The 23,112-nt window shown below is 47.5% G+C and overlaps 1 protein-coding gene across 18 annotated transcripts in view; it reads left to right on the plus strand.

Moving 5' to 3' along the window:
• The window catches only part of AAK1 (AP2 associated kinase 1), a 117,362-nt gene that overhangs the window by 32,025 nt on the left and 62,225 nt on the right, over positions 1 to 23,112 (plus strand). For all 18 annotated transcript variants that reach the window (XM_035118199.3, XM_035118202.3, XM_035118203.3 and 15 more), the window contains exons 3-10: positions 2,229 to 2,347; positions 2,811 to 2,919; positions 4,652 to 4,794; positions 6,490 to 6,611; positions 12,093 to 12,174; positions 17,213 to 17,345; positions 18,247 to 18,350; positions 19,948 to 20,027. In XM_035118199.3, the coding sequence (XP_034974090.2) occupies positions 2,229 to 2,347; positions 2,811 to 2,919; positions 4,652 to 4,794; positions 6,490 to 6,611; positions 12,093 to 12,174; positions 17,213 to 17,345; positions 18,247 to 18,350; positions 19,948 to 20,027 (892 nt within the window). The remainder of the gene's footprint in view (positions 1 to 2,228; positions 2,348 to 2,810; positions 2,920 to 4,651; positions 4,795 to 6,489; positions 6,612 to 12,092; positions 12,175 to 17,212; positions 17,346 to 18,246; positions 18,351 to 19,947; positions 20,028 to 23,112) is intronic.

The raw sequence follows: 23,112 nt of genomic DNA on the forward strand, positions 1-23,112 counted from the left end.
CAGTTAGAGGAGATGTGTAGGGGGTGCTGTAAGGCAAGTGTGGGCGTTCCTGCCTGTTGGCGCTTTGAAAAGTTAGCTTCCATCCAGGATAGGCTGTAGGTCCCTTAAGAGTACATAGGAAGCAACCTCATTACAGAGCCTAACCATTTATCTGTCTAGCTCAATAATATCTAGCAGCCCCTCCGCCAGGTTTTAGCGCTACCTGGAGATATCAGGGATTGAACCTGGGATTTTCTGTGTGCAAGGTAGATGCTCTGCCACTGAACTATGGTCCTTCCCTTAGCTGTAGAACCTCCATGTTGTGAGCTATAGATGACAGTGGAAGTGGTACCATTGTGTTGCCCTTGGGAGGTTGATACGCATGGAAATTCTCCATAGATTTGGAGAACTGTAGAGTTGGAAGGGGCCTCAAACAACAACAACAACAACAACAACAACAACAACAACAACAACAACAACAACAACAACAACATAATAAATTTTATTTATACCCCGCCCTCCCCAGTCAAAAACCGGGCTCAGGGCGGCTGACACCAACAGAATTACAATAAAACATCTAGCCCAACCACCTGCAATGCAGGAATTACAGCTAAAGAATCCCTAGCAGACGACCACCCAACCAGTGTTTATAAACCTCCAAGGAAGGAGAGTCCACCACCTTCCAAGGGAGCCAATTTCATTGTCAAGCAGCTCTTAACACCAGAAATTTCTTCCTAATGTTTTGTTGAAATCTTCTTTCTTGTAATTTGAATCCATTGGTTCAGACCTATAATCTGGAGCACCATGGATTGAGTCATCTGCTAACCTGGATAAAAGGCTGGTGTTGGCAGAATTGAGGGTGTCCAGTTTTGGTTTTCATTATTGCTGGTCAAAGCAATGGAAAAAGCAATGGGAAGATACTCAATAAAATCTCCTGGGTGGCTCATCAGGGGGAAAGAGAACCCTGGCAGAGGTTGCGAGTTACCAACTTAACGGCATATGGACCTCGTTTGGTGCCCTTCAGATGTAGTCCCACCACCTCTCACCATTGGTCTCCCCTTTCCTGGGGCTGATGGGAGGTGCAATTCAAACATTTGGAGGGCACCAGGTTGGGGAAGGCTGGTATAAACAAGACCACTGTACTGCATTCCTGGTTCTTGCTGAGAGATGATGCTTCCATCACACCTCTTTTTGTGCAGCAGATTGTTATAAACATGGTGCACTGTAGGAATGTTGATTGATTGTGGTTTGGCTGTAAAAGTTGTGGCTTGTGGAGTGAAATTAATCAGCGTCCTTTCACTGTGTTGTTGTATGAGTTTTGTTCCGAGGTAATATCAACCAGAGAAGTGCTAGAGGTTATTCTGCTGTGGAAGACCAAGCTTCTCCTCTATGTGTAGAAATCAGTTGCTGTCTGCTCCTTTCATAGATTATCAGCAATGAAGCTGAGAAAGGAGGGATGCTTGTTCAAGACCACCCAGTGAGTCCCTGGCAGAACCTTCCAAGTCCATGATGCCTGAGGTCCTGTCCATCTGTCCTTTACCATACGCCAGCCTCCCCTAACCTGGTGCCCTCCAGATGTTTTGATTAAAAACTTTGCCCTTCAGATCCTTCCTTCCTTCCTTCCTTCCTTCCTTCCTTCCTTCCTTCCTTCCTTCCTTCCTTCCTTCCTTCCTTCCTTCCTTCCTTCCTTCCTTCCTCTCTTTCTCTCTTTCTCTCTCTCTCTCTCTCTCTCTCTCTCTCTCTCTCTCTCTCTCTCTCTCTCTCTCCCTCCCTCCCTCCCTCCCTCCCTCCCTCCCTCCCTCCCTCTTTCCTGGCATGGCTTTGTATTGGGCTTGTGGTTCAATTGCAAGGGCTCAGCAGAATTGCCCACCTTCAGAGGATGCTACCCATTGGATCACTGCATGAGTCATTGTTTTAGATTGCTGGGACTTCCAGGAGGCACACCCAGAACAGTGACTCATGCAGAAACAATATAGGGAAAACTACACTGAGCAGAGGTGATTCTTTTGCTCACATGCTCTAAAAACAATTCCTTTCCAGCGTGAGAGTTCCTCCAGTTTTAATTCAAGGATGTGAAAGTACCTTGGGTGCCTAGTTAGCCATATCTCCTTCCAGAGAGCTTGGATTGATTTTCTGCATGGCTCTCCAAGGTCAGGCCTGCTTAGTTTCAACAGCAAAATTGCTTGCCTCAAATTTCAGACAATCTTCTAAAATTGCTAGCTGAACTTTTGCACATCTTCTGTCCACAGGTGGGTTTGCTATTGTTTTTCTGGTGAGAACCAGCAATGGGATGAAATGCGCCCTGAAACGAATGTATGTCAACAATGAACACGACCTACAAGTCTGCAAACGGGAAATTCAGATCATGGTAAGCCAATGCAGGACTCAAAACTCTGGAAGTTCTTGCAGAATGTTTTGGATAGATACTATTGCATGGATTGGAAAGTTGGGCCTTCCTGTTTGACAGATCTAGGAGGGAAAGAAAACCACTCCTGTTAGCACTGCTACAAAGCCAGCTGTTGTTTTAAAAACATAACTGCTTCTTTAAACTGAATAACTTGAGTGATGGTGGGAAGTTCAGGTGTCAGAGCTGGGCCAGGATATTCTAGAAATACAGAACAACCAAAAATCATGTAGCAGAAGTGAATTTGAATTTGAAAAGTTATTGGATACTCAGAGAATGAGGAGAAGCAAAGTAAAAGGAAGAGAATGATGTCACTGGCATAATATGTGCAGGTAGCTTAATTCTGTTTTGAAGTTTGTTTACTTAGATGTAGATTTTTCTGGTTGTGACTTCCAGTGAACAGTACCTCTTCTTTTACTTTTTCCAGAGGGACCTTGTGGGACACAAGAACATTGTTGGATTTATTGACTCCAGTATAAACTCTGTGAGCAGTGGGGATGTCTGGGAAGTCTTGATCCTCATGGATTTTTGCCGAGGTGTGTACTAGTTCAATGGAGCCATGTTTACAAACCTGTATGGTATGACTCCTGTTCTCAGAAGGCCTACACGATGTCCAGATATCCAAAGGTTTGTCTAAATTGGAGTGCTGTTCAAATGCAAGAAGGTACAATGGAAAAAGATGCAGGCCTTAAAAATAAGTTCACAAACAATACTAGTCCACAAGATTTACCCCACCTCTGGCAACTAGGCAAGCAGTCATTACCAAGCCATGTTTAGAAGAGAACTTTGAAGGCTCATCACAACTCACCTCAAAGGAATAAGCAAGCTCTGTAAAGTCACTGGATTTTTTTCCAGCTCAGATTGAAATAGGGATTTGGAAAATAATTTTTAGCCTTTCCCTATGTGTTAGAGCAGCCATGTCCAACACATCGCTCGCTCCCTGGGCGATTGTGGTCTATCATGGGATCCTTATTGATCACAGGATTAAATGAAGTGAGCAAAAAGCTGGACAATTCTGTGCAAATCCTCCCCCCAGAAAGCTCAACAACTCTGGGCAATCCTCCCCTTCCACCCATCCACCCTATGCACGCTCTTTCCTCCCTCCAGAGACAATGGGTAGGGAAATTCAAAACAACACATTTATTCAAAATCCAGTTGAAACCATTTCATTTAGTTAATTCAAAGTAGATGAATCTGATCCGGTGATACTAGGTATTGCCTGAAAAAGATTTTTATGCATAAAACATTTATATATAACTACTTACCAAGCATGCACAAACCTTCACCTACCACAGATGTGTGGCAACTAATTTATAAGGCAATTGATAGCTGCTAGCTAGTTGTTAGGGATGTGGGTGGCGCTCTGGTGTAAACTACTGAGCCTTGGGCTTGCCGATCAGAAGGTTGGCGGTTCGAATCCCTGCAACGGGGTGAACTCCCGTTGTTCGGTCCCAGCTCCTGCCAACCTGGCAGTTCAAAAGCACATCAAAGTGCAAGTAGATAAATAGGTACCGCTCTGGCGGGAAGGTAAACGGCGTTTCTGTGCGCTGCTCTGGTTCACCAGAAGTGGCTTAGTCATGCTGGCCACATGACCCGGGAAAACTGTCTGCAGACAAACGCCGGCTCCCTCGGCCAGTAAAGCGAGATGAGCCTCGCAACCCCAGAGTCGTTTGCGACTGGACTTAACTGTCAGGGGTCCTTTACCTTTTTTTAGCCAGGTATTGGTATATTGTAGGCATCCCCAGACTTCGGCCCTCCAGATTTTTGGACTACAATTCCCATCATCCCTGACCACTGGTCCTGTTAGCTAGGGATCATGAGAGTTGTAGGCCAAAACATCTGGAGGGCCGCAGTTTGGGGATGCCTGCTATATTGTGACAACTCACAATTGTAAATACAAGCAAGCGTGACCAAAGGAAATAGCTTTGAAAAATAGAAGAGTAGTATAACTTTAAATACGAAATGAATGTGTTTTGCTCTAGGCTCCAGCATTGTCAGTTGTACATAAGTGAGCAACATGTTTGGAGGAGCTCATCTCCAGTGCCCCTTGCTTCTTAGGCCACCCCCCAGTAGTCCCACTGCTCCTCAAGGGGGTGGTACCACCCAGTTTGGGAACGACTGGCACAGAGCACCTTCTGATACCCTGTGCCAACATGCTGCCATGTTTCCTTGAGTGCCTTGTGGTTAGTAAAGCCTCTTAGAAAGCGCAGTGTCTCAACCACTGGTCTTGGCTCTCCCTCTCCCTTACTCTGCCTTTCCTCTTTCCAGGAGGCCAGGTGGTGAACCTCATGAATCAGCGCTTGCAGACAGGCTTCACGGAAAGCGAAGTTCTGCAGATCTTCTGTGACACCTGCGAAGCCGTGGCCAGGCTGCACCAGTGCAAATCGCCCATCATCCACAGGGATTTGAAGGTAACGTACGGTGTCCTTGTAGAGATGCTTGCCATGTAGATAGTATTCTGGTGCCCAGAGACTCTCCTCGATATTAAAGCAGTGATAGGTCCTCATGACTGGGTGTGTTACAGGCATTTCTTTTTTCCTACCTTGGCTGGTATTGACAAACAGCAGTCTTGTGCACATGCATCACTCACATTTGGGCTGTTGGGTTTTTTGCGCCACCAGTTTCTGACTAACCTTGAACTGTCGTCAGTGGGCAGTTGGTGGAACCCCACTTGGTAGGTATTGTCTTGCCTCTTCCTGACTGCTTATAGCAGCCTTCCCCAACCTGGTGCCCCCCAAATGTTTTGGGGGCGGGTGTTTGACTTTATCACATTTATTAGACAGTGTTTGAGGCTCTCTCCCAAGTTGTGTGAGCACTCAAAGTAATGTAATCAACACTACGATTACAGAAAAGTGGTGTGCATGGATTTGTGCGCTTAGAAATCTTTATAGTGGGGGCTGACCCTGTATCCCCAAATCTCAAATCAGGAGATCATAATCTCAGGGCATTTAAGTGATGTCAAAGGTTATGCTTATCTGAGTTTCTCAGTGAAATACAGTGCTACCTCTACTTACGAATAACTCTACTTACGAATGGAGCTCCGTCCGCCATCTTGGATGCAGTTTAGATAGGATTTTTTCTACTTATGAATTTTTAGATAGGGTTGCTTCGACTTACAATTTTTTTCTCCCAATGCATTCCTATGGGATTCGACTTACAAATGTGTGTTTGGAACGCATTAAATTTGTAAGTAGAGGTACCACTGTATATTTGTTTCTCTCAAGGCAAGGCCAGGGGATCTGGTGCTATTCCAGATGTTGCTGAACTATAATTCCCATCATCCTGATCATTCACCTTGTTGGCTGGGTCTGATGTGATTGTTAATCCAAAACATATGGAAGGACACATGTTTCCTGCCTTTGCTCTGGGGAAATGATTTCTCACTGAATTTCTCAAAATCAGAAAAAGAATTTCTCAAAACTCCCTCCAAGCAAATGAGAAGTACCCAAGATGAATGTAGAGACAATCATTTACTACTATGAATGTGTTGAATAGTTGCTGTTGTGAGCCTTGGCATCAGTGCCATTCATTGTTTTTAGGAAGAGGGGATTTGTATCTTTGTGAGAACATAAAAGTAAATGCTGAAACATCTGTAGAACATTACAGAGGCAATCCTTTGTGTGCAGTGGGATATGTGGGGGGTGACAGTTGCAATGCTCTGCCAGAATCTTACACCCACTGTAAAATTCCTAAATAGTCCACAGCAGCCTTTCCCAACCTGAGGCCATCCAGATGTTTTGGATTACCGCTCCCACCAGACCCAGCCAGCAGCACTGTATGATGGAAGCATGGGGTAGAGGGCTGATGGAAGCTGTATTTCAAAACCTTTGAAGGGCCCCAGGTTGGGGAAGGCTGGTCCATGAAGTATCAGCTGACCTTCTCCATGGGTGATATCTCAGTCACCACATGAAAAGTCTTCCGGGAGGAAAACCAAGTAGGACTTGATGGCTAGGGGATTTTGGCTTTCAGAAGTCAGGGGCACTTTCCACAACTGCCGCCACTGTTCCCAAGTTCACGTTTCCTGTTCCTGCTGGTGGGAAGAGAAATGTTTATGCAAAGGAATTATGTTTCTCCTTTATCCTGGTATGCACACCTTTTCTTTCCAGGTGGAAAATATCCTCCTGCACGATCGTGGCCATTATGTGCTGTGCGACTTTGGAAGTGCCACCAACAAATTCCAGAACCCTCAGCTCGAAGGAGTGAATGCAGTGGAGGAAGAAATCAAGAAGTGAGTGAGGGATGGTTTAGTGGGCCTCTCCTGTGTCTGGCTTGGGGCTGCTTCTGCATGAAAAGCATCATAGCAGCAGAGAGGGGAAAAAAGCAGCCTGTTTCTGGGCTTTTAGAACATTTGTTTAAATCTTAAGTGTTGTGGTTTCAAAACTAGAAGAGGGTTGTTAATTAGCTGGGCTGCTTCTAACCTTTACCCTGACACTTGAGGTGGTATGTTTTTAGGACCCACCTTATTTTTATGATTGTAAGTTGTTTTCAATTATTTTAACTATCATTTTTAATGCTATTGTTGTGACGTGGGGTTTGTGATTTCAGCTCTCTTGACAAAACATGCTGGAGACAGTTCTCTAGTAACAGCTCTTTATTAAAGTGAACAAGACTGAAGACTGAGGAGAGGAAAGCTACATTTATAGGGACAGGGGACTAGCTAGGAAGGGATACATTTTGGAGGGAACAATATCACGCAATCACAGTGCTGCCTTTTGGAGGAAACCAATAAGACAGAGGATCCAAATACAGCAGCTTAAATGAACCAATAGTAGCTGTACCCTCTGGGACCAAAAGGCAGTTACTTTATCCTAATGCAAATACAGACAATAATAATACAGATATAAAATCCTTTGACTCAATACACAACACCCCTCCCCCCTAGTGAGCACAGCAGACGTAATCCCTCAGGTACTGTGGGGTCCTACAACTTCTACCTGATCTCCTGACAACAGGTGTTGCAGGTTCTGGATTGGGTGTTACCTGTGGTGGAGGGGCTGCTATAGGGGTTTCATCAGGAACAGATGGAGTCCCAGACATCTCAGGGTCCCCGACCTGTACCTCGTCATCATGAGGACTAGCAGACCCTGGTTCATTTGCTGAAGCCCCTGGTGACTGCACCTCTGGACCATTTTCACTCTGGTCTCGCAGCTGTGCGTCATTAGCCAGGGATGAATTATCTGACTCCTCCCTGCTGAGCGCCCGGCGCCTCAGCTGATCTATATGTCTCTTCCAAACTTGCCCATTTTCCAAGGTCACATAATAGGACACAGGTCCACTAGCCCGGGTGATCACACCAGCCACCCACCGCGGACCTCGTGAATAGTTCCTCACCCAGACCAGATCTTCAGGGGCGAGATACCTTGTTGTGTCAGTCTCAGCCTGGGGGGTTGCTCTTGAATTACGGTTTGGCATTTTATCTGGGTGGACATAATCCAGCACCGTTACCAGTCTTCTACCTAAGAGCAGCTCGGCTGGCGACTTGCCCGTCGCAGTACACGGCGTCGCATGCTGCAAAAATAACATTCGCGCAATGCGAGCCGACCAGTTACCCTCCATTAAGCGTGCAATGGATTATTTGGCTGTTCTTACCATGCGCTCAGCCTGCCCATTGGAGGATGGGTGAAAGGGCGCGGATGTGACCCCTCTTATGAAGTTATCAGCCAAGAATGCCCTGAATTCTTGGGATACAAAAGCTGCCCCATTATCTGATACAATGGTCTCAGGTAACCCGTGGGTTGCAAACAGCTGCCTCAACACCTTGATTACGGCAGCTGATGCCATGCTAGGGACCATCGCCACTTCTAACCATTTGGAATATGCATCAACGATAACCAAAAAGACCTTCCCTTGGAATGGCCCTGCAAAATCTATGTGCAGCCGGCTCCAGGGAGTCCTGGACTGCTCCCACCAGTGGACTGGTGCTCTGGCCACTTCTGCCCGCACCTCTTGGCATGCCTTGCATGTTCGTACCCATTGTTCTATGTTCTGGTCCATTCCAGGCCACCACACATAACATCGGGCTAGCGACTTCATCCTGACCATTCCCGGGTGTCCCATGTGAAGCGTCTCAAGAACCCTGTTTCTCAGTGGTGCTGGGATGATCACCCTATCTCCCCATAGGAGACAACCCTTATGCATGGACAATTCGTGCTGCCTTGTCGCATAAGGCCTGAATTTTTCTTCATGCGGACCACCTGGCCACCCCCTCCCCACCCAAGTGAGCACACGGGAGAGAACAGCATCTTTCCTCGTTTTCTCAGCTATATCCGTAGCTGTTACAGGAGCCCCCGGAAGTGTTTCTAGCATCATAATGTGCTCCGCCGGAGCAGGATCCTCATTGCTCCCGCCAGGAAGGGGCAAGCGACTCAGCGTATCAGCATGGCACAATTGTTTCCCCGGCACATGGGTCAAGGTGTACTGGAACCCATTCAGGAATATTGACCAACGCAACATTCTGGGGGAGAGAATTTGTGGCGTTTGTTTGTTTGGGTTGAACAACCCTAACAGTGGTTTGTGGTCCGTTTCAATGGAGAATTGGCGACCGTACAAATAATCATAGAACCTTTTGATTCCGGACACAATAGCCAGTGCCTCTTTATCAATTTGAGCATAGTTGCGCTCCGTGGGCGACAACGTACGGGAATAGAAAGAGATGGGCTTTTCCGACCCATCCGGTTCCCTATGACTCAGCACAGCCCCCAGACCGTATTGAGAGGCATCACATGCCAGGACCAGCGGCTTTGACTCATCATAATGAGCAAGGACGCTCCTGCTACTCAGCATTCCTCGCAAGGAGTCAAAAGCCTTCTGCTGCTCCCGCCCCCATCGCCACACATTCTTTTTCTGCAATAGTCTATGTAATGGTTCAGCTACCGAAGCTTTCTGGGGTAAGAATGAATGATAAAAGTTAATAAGTCCCAGGAATGACTGCAACTCCGTCTTGTTCTGTGGTCGTGGTGCCTCGATGATGGCCTTAATCTTAGCATCTGTGGGGTGGATGCCTGATGCATCAATTTTAAACCCCAAGAAATCCACCGTTGGCACCCCAAAACTGCATTTTTCCTTTTTCAGTTGCAACCCCACCTCCTTGAACTTGAGCAACACTGCACGGACACGCGCAACCAGTTCCTGTGGGTCTTTTCCAGCAATCAAAACGTCATCAAAAAATGGCAAGACCCCCGGCAGACCTCTTAACAGGCGTTCCATGAGCCCTTGAAAAATCCCTGGGGCCACACAAACTCCGAACTGTAATCTGTTAACTCTGAACGCCCCTTTATGTGTGACAATAGTCTGTGCTTCCGCTGATTGTGGGGTTACTGGCAGCTGTTGGTAAGCTTGTGCCAGGTCAATTTTGGCGAACACCTTGCCCCCAGCCAGTTTAGCCAACAGATGTGATACAACTGGAATGGGGTATGAGTTTCCCCTGAGTGCCTTATTGATAGTACATTTGTAATCTGCACATATCCTGACTTCCCCATTTGCTTTAAGGGGCGTGACGATTGGAGTCTCCCACTTAGCAGAGTCCACGGGTGAGAGAACTCCCTGCTTGACCAATTTATCCAGCTCTGCCTCGATCTTGGGTTGCAGTGCAAATGGCACTCGCCTTGGTTTGAGTCGGATTGGAGCCACCCCGGGGTCCAACTCGAAGTCAACTGGGGGCCCTTTATAACAACCCAGTTTTCCATTAAAGAGACCAGCAAATTCCTTGCATAATACCTCGCTCATCTCAGGGCAGGTTTGGATTGAATTAAGCCCTGAGATACTCAGTCCCAGGGCAGGGAACCAGTCAGTGCCCAGGAGACTGGGGCGACTGCCCTTCGCAATCACCAGTTTGAGTACAGCCTGTTTGTCCCGGAACTGTACTCTCACGGCACACATTCCCATAACATGGATGCGGCCTGCTGAGTACGACTGCAAGGTTGCCGGAAAGGGCTCCAGAGGGGGCAACTGACCCCTGGGGAAGAATGTCTTCGCGGTCTGGTCTGACACGATGGTGAATGCAGATCCGGAGTCCACCTCCATGTCGCACTGCTGACCCTCAATCTTCACCTTGACGTGTGCCTTGCCTTGCGCTGGAAACTGCACGGCCCTCCCATTGATCTCCGTTACGTAGTGGCAGTCCTTTAGAAAATGAGTTGCTGTGGGCGGTCTGCGATGCTCCAGTCTAGCTGCTCCTGTCGCTCCCGACGCCGCCGATCTACAGACCCTGGCGATGTGACCCGTCTTTCCGCACGTCCGGCAGATAGCATCCCTGAAACGACAACTCTTCCTTTCATGGTTTCCGCCACAACCTGGGCAACTGCCTCGGCGATCTCTGTGCACTGTGCAGGCCTGACGCACCGACTCAACCCCACGGACTGGGCTCTGGCTTGGAGTAGCCTCTAGCTCGTCCATGGCATGCGCAACTTCTATCTGTGGCTTAGTGGCCTTGCGACTGGCATCAAGCTCCTCTCTTTCATAATTCTCCGTGGCGGTGGCCTCCTTCAAGGCTGAAGCAAGGGTAACCTCTTCTTTAGCCACGATGCGTCTTCTGGCTTTCTTGCTGCTCAGACCCCCAATAAACCGATCCAGGAGAGTCTCTTCCAGATTTTGGAAGCCGCAGTGCTGAGCGAGCTTCCGGAGTTCAGCCAGAAATGTGGATACAGACTCCCCAGCACACTGCTGCCTCTTATGGAACTCCATCCGCCGGGCCATCTTGGTCTCAGTAGGCGCCAAGTGGCTTGTTAGGCAGGCAAGAATATCTTGGAGAGATGTCTCACTCAGCTTAGCTGGAGCAAGTAATGCCTTGGCTAGCTTGAAGGTCTCGGGCCCACAGTAGCTCAGGAATGTGGCCCTTCTTTTGCTGGCATCGGTGATCCCTTGAGCCACTGCGAAGAACTCAAAGCGTTCGACGTAGTCTTCCCAGGTGTGGGGCTCTGATGGCTGGAAGGGCTCCAATACCCTTGGACTCTCCATTGTCCTAGCGGGCAGGGTCGTCTTCTCAGCTGGCCAGTGAGTCTTGTTCTCAGCTGCAATCCGGACTCTGAGGCAGGGTTGTGTTTAACCGCTCCTCAGCATTCCGGATCCCACCTTCGTCGCCAGTTGTTGTGACGTGGGGTTTGTGATTTCAGCTCTCTTGACAAAACATGCTGGAGACAGTTCTCTAGTAACAGCTCTTTATTAAAGTGAACAAGACTGAAGACTGAGGAGAGGAAAGCTACATTTATAGGGACAGGGGACTAGCTAGGAAGGGATACATTTTGGAGGGAACAATATCACGCAATCACAGTGCTGCCTTTTGGAGGAAACCAATAAGACAGAGGATCCAAATACAGCAGCTTAAATGAACCAATAGTAGCTGTACCCTCTGGGACCAAAAGGCAGTTACTTTATCCTAATGCAAATACAGACAATAATAATACAGATATAAAATCCTTTGACTCAATACACAACAGCTATAACCCACCCTAGGACCTTAGGGTAAAGGGCAGAAAACAAACAAACAAATAATAAATATATTGGCTTTCAACAACAGCCTCTTTTTGTGGTGGTCTTGGGGTGCGATCTTGAAATCTCTTATTTCTGAGTGCCCTGAGCTGCTGTCAGTTCTAGATCTAGAAATCATTCAAGGCAGAGTAAATGTTTATGTGAGTTGTAGAGGAAACACCACATAGTTTACAAAACCATTTTGACTATTCCGGCTACCCTGTGAGTTTTGGTTTCGTTGTAGGTACACCACGCTATCCTACAGAGCACCAGAAATGGTCAACCTCTATAGCGGCAAGCTGATTACTACAAGAGCAGACATCTGGGTATGTAGAAGGTTCTGTGAAGTTACTTGCCTGCATGTGGCTTGCTAGAAATTGTACTGGCAAATCTCCTGCCTTGGTTGCCCGTCTTTCCCTGTGGTCTTCTGTCTGCCGTGATTCCCAGTCCCTTAGACCTGCCCCTTCACTCGGTGGTGATCCTGCACGTTTTGCCACTGAGGCAAAGCAAGAAAGTGCCACCCCTTCCCCTCCAATGCTGCCTTCTTCTCCCTCACCCACAACAATGACAGTCAGAAAAAGGGGAGTAAAAGAAGGCCATTGGAGGTGGGGGGGAGAGAGAGGTGGAGGCGTTGGCAGGAAGATATGGCAGTGGCGGTGGGCCAGCGGCATTAGTGGTGTCAGCAAAGGCAGCCGGTGGCGTGCTCTTTATGGGTTGAGATTGGCCACCACTCCCAACTGTCCTGTGCCTGCCATGCTGAGGCAATTGCTTCACCTTTCCTCATGGCCAGGCCGGCCTTGCTTCCACTACTGCATGGCCTGCTGGGAGCTTGCAGGTCAGTCACTCTTTTGCCTTCCTCAAGGATAGAAATGGAATCAAAGTGTGATGGGTGGCGTGTAACTAAAATTGTATCTCTGACTAAGGTCTTGCAACCTAAATGGTTTGAATGGTGCACCTGTGCCCATGTGCCTGATGGCAGCTTTATGCAGCACCTCAGTAATGATTCCTGGGACGGAGAACTGAATTTCTCCAGCAGCTGGTGATGTCGCCCTTTTACCACCCAAATTCCCTCCCTCTTTTGATCTGCACACGCCTTTGAAATCTCAGGGCAGCAAAATTTCCATTTTGGGCAACCCTTTGGTTACGTGCAGGGCCGGCCCCACGACCAGGCTGGGTGGCGCAGGGCGACAGGATGCCCGCCTGCCCGCCACGGAGTTGCGCCCGCCCACCCACCGCGGAGCCGCACCCCCGGGAGCCGCACTGTGCCCCGTGCCCTGCGCCCGTCGGCCCGGCTGCGCAGCTCCGGCCACACAGCTCCGCCCGCCCGCCACGCTGGGAAATGGGGCGGGGTGGGGCGGGGGCGCCGGAGGGATCTGTCGCACCAGGGCGCCAAATATACTTAAGACGGCCCTGGTTACGTGGGGTATATTTAGCAGTACGTTTTATTAATGTGGTTTTATATATACATTTGTTTTTAAATATTTAATTAGCAGTGAAATTACATTGCAATTTGGATTTGTTCTTGTGCCTCGGTTTCCCCCCTTTTCATCTATAGAAGTGGTAACCCGCCCCAGAGCCCTTGTGAATAGCGTGGGGCTTAATAAATAAAAATGAACAATTGGAGATTATCCCAAGAGGCTGCTTCCTGAGGTGCATTTCAGAAGAAAGGACTAGATGCACTAAGGGCCTGATCAGCCACTGTGCTCAGAGGCATCTTTCCCATAGGGCCTAGTGGCTCGTTGCGCCAGGTGCCAGCCTCTCAGGGGCGCTGGCGGGGCGCAACCAGCTACTAAGCCCTATGGCTCCTCTGCCACCACCTCCTCTTCTCCCTCGGCTGCAGGAATCCCCTCCGCCGCTGCCTGTTGGGCCGTTGCCCTCCGAGCCGTTGCCCTGCTCCTTGGGCCGTTGCCCTCCGAGCCGTTGCCCTGCTCCTTGGGCCGCTAGGCAGCAGCGAGAGCGCCGGCAGAGGAGGAGGCGGCCCCCCAGAGCCTCGCAAGCTCCGTAGCCCTGGGACTCCTGCTGCTCATGGCCGCTCAGCCCACCAGCAACCAGCGTTAAAACAAGTGCGCTCTGCAGGCAGCCGTGGCGTCAGGGGCCGGGATTTCTGCCAGGGGGTGGCTCCAGGCAGGGCTAGAGTCGGCCAAGGTGGGGGCGGGGGCGGGGTGCAGCACGGAGTTTGGAGGCGGCAGCGGCAGAAGTAGCTGCCTCAGCAATAGATCAGGTGAGCCCGTCCCATCGGTGAGCCCACCTGTCTGCGCTATAGTGAGCCGCTGTGCGCTCTGCTGGGGGCGTGGCAGGTGGGGGTCCAGGCTGGGCAGGTAACGCGACCTCCAGGGGTAGGTGAGTGGGTTGCTAAGGGCAGTGGGGAGGTGGGCCGTGTCGGGAGAGGTATTCTAGCCTGACCGCCCCCTCCTTTGAAGGAAGGGCACTAACAGCGGGAATGAGGTGCCAGGCATCAGAGAGGGCATTGCGATACTGGAGGGGGCAAGGGTGATGGGGATCAGGTTGGCTTGCCACTGGAGGGAGCCCACAGCACTGGGGGGGGGAGGTGGGGGGCAAGAGTTACTGTCAGGGGTGTAACAGGCTTGCAGCCGAATCGCAACCGTGTTTACTCGGTAGTAAGTACTACTAGCCCATCTAGCTGCACGCACGCAGGGACTTCTAAGTCTGCACTTTAATTCGGAGTAGTTAAAAGAGATGGTGTGTCTCTTCCTTAACTGCGCTTTCCCTCCTGAGTGCTTCATGCCTGCTGATATAACCGCCCTCCAGATGCTGCCTGCCCGGAGGGAAGGGTGGGGGTGGGGGGCGCCCGAGGGATCCCTGCACCACGGCGCCAGATAGGCTTAAGACGGCCCTGACTGTGCTAAAGGCAGAACTCTCAGCCCCAGTACAGAGCTCAGGCCCACCACCCTGGTCTCCTCCCCACACCCCATCCAATCTATTCTTGCAGAGACAACTAATGACTAAACTGGACCATATTGCATTTATTTGAGTGACTTGTTTGCCTGGAAAGACTAGAGTAGGCGGAGGGCTGCCTCAGTGAGAATTGCATACTTTATCCTGTGAAACAGCTGGATTTTCCTTTTTATTTTATTTTTTGGTTTCATTCATGAGGTTTGCTTCATCATCTGCTCCGGTAGTTAATATTCTAGACAAAGTTTTAGCAGGTTTATTTCTCTTTTCCAAAGCATGTATATTCCCTGCAATAGCATGCTTATCTGATTTAACTGCTTCCCACACCACAATAATATTTGCATTTTATATTGGTGGGTGGGCCAGACCCTGCCTTTTCTAAATCTCTGGGGCTGATGGGAGTTGTAGTCCAAAACATCTGAAGAGCACTTGGTTGGAGATGGCTGCACTATACTCTGTATTCACTTCCCCGTAACTAGGATGTGATCAGCATAAATTCTACTTCTGAGCTCTTTTTACATCACTAGTGACTTTGGAAACAAAAAAATTAATCAATTCTCATAGCTGCTTAAGGCAGTGCACGTAAAAACTACAGCCTTTTTGCATGGGCGTGGGTAGGTGGAAGTGGCATAAAATGTTATTCCTTTGTTTTCTAATTGTGCTAGAACAGGCATCCCCAAACTTCGGCCCTCCAGATGTTTTGGACTACAATTCCCATCTTCCCCAACCACTGGTCCTGCTAGGTAGGGATCATGGGAGTTGTAGGCCAAAACATCTGGAGGGCCGCAGTTTGGGGATGCCTGTGCTAGAACATCCTTTTGTCAGGGTGCAAAAATAGCACTTAATTTTTTAAAAAATAATTGATTGTTCTTTGCTCTGTTGCCGTCTCTTGCCAAAAATATTTTCTTCTGTTACTAATTTCTCCAGTTATTTGATAACTCATAGATAACTAATTATTGATGTTTTTTTTTCTTTTTAGCAATAAAAAAACCAATAACATATAAATCTACACAAGTTAGAGAAACTGCATTCAGAAAGCAGACTTTTGAGCATAAAGAAGCCACAGCCTTCAAATAAGCAGATGGAAGGAGGGGAGCATTTGGATGCATGGATGTAACACTCGTGTCTTGCAGCCATGCATTTAAAATTCCAAGACGTACTGTGCTGAGAGTTTCACCCCCGTTCTTTAATCTCAGACCAAATATGTAGAGCAGGCGTGGCCATACTTGGCCCTCCAGATGTTTTGGGACTACAGTTCCCGTCATCGCTGACCACCGGTCCTTTTAGCTAGGGATGATGGGAGTTATAGTCCCAAAACATCTGGAGGGCCAAGTTTGGCCATGTCTGATGTAGACGTTCCTTGAAGCCAATCACTTGACTGAGAACCGCAACCCCCCCCCCGGGTGAAAGGACTTTGAGATTATTCTTTACCCGCCATCATGTTTTTCTTTCAGAGACAACTTGTATCCTACTTCTATGTTCTATTTTTGCACAACTTGAATACTGCTTTTCACTTCTTTAAAAATTGACACAGAATTTAAGACCCATATCTTATGTGCAAATGCTGCTTTTGAAGAACTAGACTAAATGCCTTACTCCAAAGTAGGTAACAGAGATCATTACCTGCAGATAGTAGAAAATGATGGTTGTTGGTATTAGACTTGCTCTCCTCATCTAGGGTTCGTGGGCTGCTAGCTTCCCAGAGATTTCTTCTTGCAAAACAACACACACAGGCAGGGACTGTTTGAAACACACCAAGCAACAGTCTCTGTGTGCGGAGGAATTTGTTGCCCTTCCTTCCCACCATCTGCTTAAGCCAGTATTCCCCAACCTGGTGCCCTCCAGATGTTTTGGATTATAACTCTATCCACCCCAGCAAGCATGGTCATTCATAGTTGTAGTCTAAAACATCTGCAGGGCACCAGGTTAGTAAACACTGGCCTAGAGAAATGCATTGTGTAGACACTTCACACTGAGGCTTTTTGTGATGCTTTCTTATTTGAAAAGGAATCATACCAATGAGATGTATGTGTTTGGCCTCCATGTGGATGGTGTGAGCTGCATAAGGGTCAGAACTTGGCCTGCAGTGTCTGGTGATTAGTTTAATTCAGAGTGCTCTGTTTTGGAGAATTGAGGCAGCTGGGTCTTAAAAATTCTGCCAGTTTTTTTTTATAAGCTTTGAATTGCAAATTTCTCTTGCAGTTCAGAAACAGCAATCTTGGTTCACCAGAGGCAAACTTGGAACAATTGCTAGCAGAGCCAGCAATTCCTACATTCCTAGCTTCAAATCAGGCTGGTTTTTGCTGACCTGAAATCTGATGCAGGTCATGTCAGCAAGAGAGGTTTGTTTTCTGTTGTTGCAGCTAGAATCCAGCAAGGCCTTACATGACAACGGAGGTAATCAGGTCTCTGTTCCTACAGCACACTAAAGAATTCTTTGTCTTCTTTCAGGCCATGGGCTGTTTGCTGTACAAACTCTGTTATTTTACTTTGCCATTTGGTGAGAGCCAAGTAGCAATTTGCGACGGAAACTTCACCATTCCTGACAACTCGCGCTACTCTCAAGACATGCACTGCCTCATACGTGAGTATCTATTTCGGAATACAGCTCAACTCTGGTTTTGAAAAGCAAACTAACACGAAACTGATCCTACCTCCTGCCAGGTGTTTGGGTATGGAACCCAGAATACCTCTGTTTAAAAGGACAAAGGTTTTGGGCACAAGTCTAGGAGATTTATTTTGGTGCCCACTTCTGTGAAGTTCATCAGATGCTCTTATATTGATGCAGCTCTCCCCACACTGTTGCCTCTACCACAACTGCCATCAGTTGTACCGGTAGTTGTAGATGGAAGTTGTAGCCCAAAACATTTGGAGGACACCAGTTTGGGAAATGCTAAAGGGGCAGGGGTTAACTGAATAAACAGTTTTGAGGGTCTTTGGGGGGAGTAAGTTCTGCTCCATATGCGTCAAACTCAAGTCTTTTGCACCCCTGCCCTGTGATGGGAAGGTAAAGGAGGGCCACTAGCAAAGTAATTATCCAATTAGAAGCCGGAGCTATCAAGATGTGAAACTGTACCTGCTCCTGCCACCTTCCCCCTCTTCTCTGCCAGGTGTTTTCCCTTTATGGAGAGCTTGGAGGAGATTATAGCAATGTACCAAACAGTTCCCACCTTAGAAGCTCTTCCAAGACTCCAAAGCCATTAAGTAAGACCACTTTGAATCTCTTAGAGAGGAGAAGCAGGCAAGCCCACAGGTCACTAAGGCTCCTTATAGTAGCAGTAGACTACGGTTTACTGTGGTGTCTGAACCAGGCTAATAAGCAATGTGGGATGTCCTTGGGTTTTGGAAGCTATGCAAGTCCTTGTGGGCTGGGTTTTCCAGCATCCATATCCTGAAAGTGATATTGAGTAAGACTTGTCCCTGTCCCTCCTATGCCATACCTAAATGCCACACCACCGAAGCCTAATAGGTCTTCTGTTTCTTAGGGTATATGCTGGAACCAGACCCTGACAAGAGACCTGAAATTTACCAGGTCTCCTATTTTGCATTCAAGCTCGCTAAGAGGGAATGTCCGGTCCAGAATGTACAGGTAAGTGATGACTGATCCCTCTTTGCTGAAGGGGCAAAATACCATACAAGAGTCTGTAAAATAATCCTGCCAGTTCTTTAGTCCTCCTCTTCCTCCAGGACTATTTTTGGGCCTGCAAAAGTCATGGAGTAATTTATTGAGAGGTTGCAAGGAAGCAACAAAAGACAACACAAAAGGGAGGGAAACCACAGGAATTTAGCTTAGTGTATGGGGAGGTGTGCTTTCTCTGTACAGTATGATTGCATCTTACGTAGGGAGTTCAGCTCCAAAGGTTCTGTGTATACACAAAAGTCACATATACCCAAAGCCTTGGTATTTCCGCATGGCTAGTGGGTGAGGGGGAGAGAGTGAGTATGCCTCGCACTCCCAAAACCCACACGCCGAGCAGGCCTTGCCCAGCAAACAAGGTGGGAATTTAAAAGCTTTTTTGTGCCAGGTCCACTTGGGTTACCTAGCACAAAAGAGCTTTTAAGCTCTCTGCCCTGTTTGCTGGGTAGGACCCTGTCAGCGCACTGGCTCTGGAAGGCTAGGAATGCTCAGGTGAGATCTTGCAAGGACTCTGACAGCCCTGCAAGATCTTGCAAGGGCATCCCAGAACTAGTGTGCTGAGTGGGCCATGCCTGGTAAGCAAGGCAGAGAGCTTTTAAAGCTCTTTCTGTACTGGGGAACCCCAAGTGGGCCTGGTGCAAAAATGGCTTTTATGCTCTCTGCCGTGCTTGGATTTAAGCTGCAGAGTTTTAGCCAGCCCTTCTTCAACCATGTATGGTTGAAATCATACAGATTAAATGCCTTCTGTACAGCCAAAGCACACTTTTCTCATGAACTGTAGTGAATTTAAATTAAAAAATTCCTTCCAGCAGCACCTTAAAGACCAATTAAGTTTTTTTATTTTGGTATGAGCTTTCATGTGCATGCACACTTCTTCATGCACACGAAGTGTATCTGAAGAAGTGTGCATGCACACGAAAGTTCATACCAAAATAAAAAACTTAGTTGGTCTTTAAGGTGCTGCTGGAAGGAATTTTTTTATTTTGTTTCGACTACGTCAGACCAACACGGCTACCTACCTGTAACTAGAACTGTAATGAATTTAAGCTCTTTACTTAAAAATACGCTGGTGGTAGTAGTAGCAGTTTTGGTCATTTTAGTTTTACATCGCTACTGCTATTTTATTTTCAGGTGTGCTGTGTTACAGCCTTATTATTTCATTATTTTGCATGTTAATACATTGTGACCTGCTCTGGAATGGGCAGCCCTGTAAGGCAGGCTGTAAATAAATAAATACAGTTGACCATCATAAACATTTGCCTGACTACAATTATAGAAATAAATAGACATCGTGTAATTTCTATGCTAATGTTGCAAGGGTTTTGTATCTTAATTCTGTCTGGCTTGGGATTGTTAAGTGGAAAAGTCCCCGGTGCTGTTTCTCCTCTTTCATCCCAAGCATTTCTTAAGTATCGTAATAAATTTTACCTACCCATGAAGTGAAGCCTAGGAGAGCTCTAGGTTTCCCCATTCAGTTTGCCTCTTGCTCCCTGTTGCCTCTGACAGCCCTCCGTCACTTTCTGCTCTGTGTGTGGGTTTCCATTTGCAGAACTCTCCGATCCCTGCCAAACTCCCAGAACCAGTGAAAGCTAGTGAAGCTGCTGCTAAGAAGAGCCAGCCAAAAGCCAGGTGAGGGTTCCTGTCTCTTCCATGGACCATGGCAAAAGACGGGGAAATGCTAGCGGTGCTGCTTAAGAGAGTTAAGCATTCTGGAGAGCTGGGGCCATTTCATACTGCAGCGCAGGAACCTGAGGTCAAAAATCAGTCAGTCATAATCACTGAGAGGTATATACCACTTAATAGGCAAAATCCCTGCAGCGTTTACATGAACTTGGTAAGATAATTTTATAAAGGAAAAAGGATAATGTATATACAACATTTAGAACCAAAACTTCAAAGAAACACATCACTGAAAACAGAAGCCACCCGTAAAACTTTGGGTTGAAATAAATGATAGACCAAAATGAAGGAGACCATTATGTCATATGTGTTTAAACATGTTTTTAAATTATGAAATGCATAGTTAAATAGGCATTTTATCTCAACGAACACATAACTTAATCAGAAGGTTAGTTATGTTCCTGTTTGTATGTTCATTCAGGATGTGTGAATTAAGCGAGTTAAAAATGTTAATGAAATCTTTCTCCATCCCTAATTAGTAGTTCCACTCTCAGAAGTGATTAATGACATTTTGTCTACGGGGAAGCTTCCAGAATCTTGGAATGAAACAAATAAAAGACCACACCTGAGTTCATATACACCTGCTTCAGTGTTAAAAATATTTATTCTTTTCCAAGTTTAGTAAAATACAAATATGAGAAAAGAGTACAGTGTAGAAATAGAAATGCAAGAACATCCACATGTTCCATTTATCCTGTATAAAAAAGAGGAACGGGGCATATATTAACATGCATTTAAATAACAATTTATTGTTTTGTGTCTGTTTTTTCTCAGTGTGGTGTAGTTAATAAATTTTACCTACCCATGAAGTGGTTAGAATGTCTGACTAGGACCTGGGAGACCAGGGTTCAAATCCCCACTTGGCCACAAAGCTCTTTGGGTGGGTGACCTTAGGCCAGCCACTGCCTCTTGGCCTAACCTACCTCACAGGGTTGTTGTGGGGATTAAACAAAGAGGGGGAGAACAATATAAACCACCTTGAGAGTTTTCTTTAACTATTTTAAAAATTGATAACTTAAAAAAACAAGCAATTTTTTCTATATGTGAAGTGGAATTGGGGCCATTTCATCATAGCCTCCCTCCCCCCAAGTTTTTCAGTCCTGCTTCCTGTGGACAATCTTGTAATTGTTTTGAGATCTCATGAAAACTCCCCCCCTTCCAATCTAATCTCCTTCTAATTAATCTAATTAATCTCCTTCTTCCTTCTCCCACCTGGCGTGCGCTCTAGACCCCTCCTGTCCCTGCCACCCTTTCTCATGTTATTATAGGGACACAGAAAGCTGTCTTCTATTGAGTCTTTGGCCCACCTAGCTCAGTAGTGTCTAAACCAGGCATCCCCAAACTTCGGCCCTCCAGATGTTTTGGACTACAATTCCCATCCTCCTTGACCACTGGTCCTGTTAGCTAGGGATCATGGGAGTTGTAGGCCAAAACATCTGGAGGGCCGCAGTTTGGGGGTGCCTGGTCTAAACTGACTGGCAGTAGTTCTCATGGGCTTTAAGAGGGGAAATTCCCAGCCCTACCTAGAGATGCTGCTTGGGATCTTCTGGATGCAGATCAGATGCTATACCACTGAGCTACAGTCCTTGCCTATCAAAACCATCCTTGAACTCTAGTGCTTATCACAGAATACAGCCCTCTGTTTCATTCCTTTCCTTGAGAAGCTGCTTCCTTCTGCCTGCTACAGGGTTTGTCTCAATTGTTTTGAAGTACCTGGGCCAGTGGCTTGTTGTTTTGCCCCCCCCCCCGTGGTGCACCTGCTCCTTATTTTAGTTTTGTATTGTCTTTGTTGGGGATGAAGGTACCGGAAGGGGCGGACTGCTTAAGTGTTGCCTGAAAGATGCTCCCCACAGCTATAGTTGTAGAATCATGGTAATGGAAGTGAACCAAAGTGATTTAGAACTAGACCACAGTTCTTTTTATGACTCTGGCCTAAACAGTTGCACTTGAGGCTGCCAGCTACTGCCAGGCAAGCTCAGGGCCCTTTGGTCTGCTTGTCTGCAAACCTATTAAAAGTGCAGATTTAAATGGTGTGTTGTTTCCAACATTTCTGCGCACAAATTGATTTTAGCATGTGCCAGCCGGCCTTTATTTCATGCCGAGTGGGGCGGTCGTGACGGCAGATGGGAGTGATGCAACAGGCAAGACTTTATAAAATGTGCCAGGTGGATTTTGCAAGCCCGGCTTGCTTTTGGAGTTCTGCCTGAAGGGTATCCGATGGTGGGACCGTCTGATATGTTGCTCCTGAACCTTCTGCCTTGATGATGTAGTTCTTATTGTGGGCTTTGGATGTCTGCTGAGTAGACAAAACAGTATAGCAGTTTTCTGAAATACTCCTAGTTTCACCTTCCCTGCTCCCAGGCTCTGCTCCTCTTCCTCCTCTGGCCTCACTCTCCCCTCTACACGCATCAAGCTACTACCTCTTCCTTTCTGCCCTCCCCACCACCTGCTTCTTTTGCAAAGTATTTATTGAGCCACCCTACCTCTGTGTTTAGTGTGTGTGTGTGTGTGTGTTTCATTTCTCTATAGTATATAAAAATATTTACTGCATTTCTGTCCCAAGGAGCTCAAAGGTGTTATACATGGTTCTCCCCCACCGCATTTAACCTCCCCAAGGTAAGGTAGCTTAGGCTGAGAGGCAGTCACTGGCCCCCAGGTCACCCCCAGTGAACTTAATGGCCAAGTGGGGATTGAAACCCTGGTCCCCCAAACCCTAGTCTGACACTCTAACCCAGGGGTCAGTAACCTAAGGCCCATGGGGGTTGTTTAACCAGCCCACGAGCCGCCCCCTCGGCGAGTCCCTGCACACTGCACTAAACCGGTGCTGCGCGGGGACTTGCTTCCGCAGCGCCAGTAATCGCGTCTGCGCAGGCGCAGGTGCCGGAAATCGCAGGCGTGATCTGGCTGGAGTGAACCGGCGCAGGCAAGGTAAACCTTGCCAACCCCTGCTCTAACCACTACACCACACTGGCTTTCAGTGTCTGCTCTTCTACTGCTACCCGTATCTCCTCTGAACTAGTGCCAACTCACATGA

The sequence above is a fragment of the Zootoca vivipara genome, chromosome 6, assembly GCF_965207765.1.
Source record: "Zootoca vivipara chromosome 6, rZooViv2.hap1.1, whole genome shotgun sequence".
NCBI lineage: Eukaryota > Metazoa > Chordata > Lepidosauria > Squamata > Lacertidae > Zootoca > Zootoca vivipara.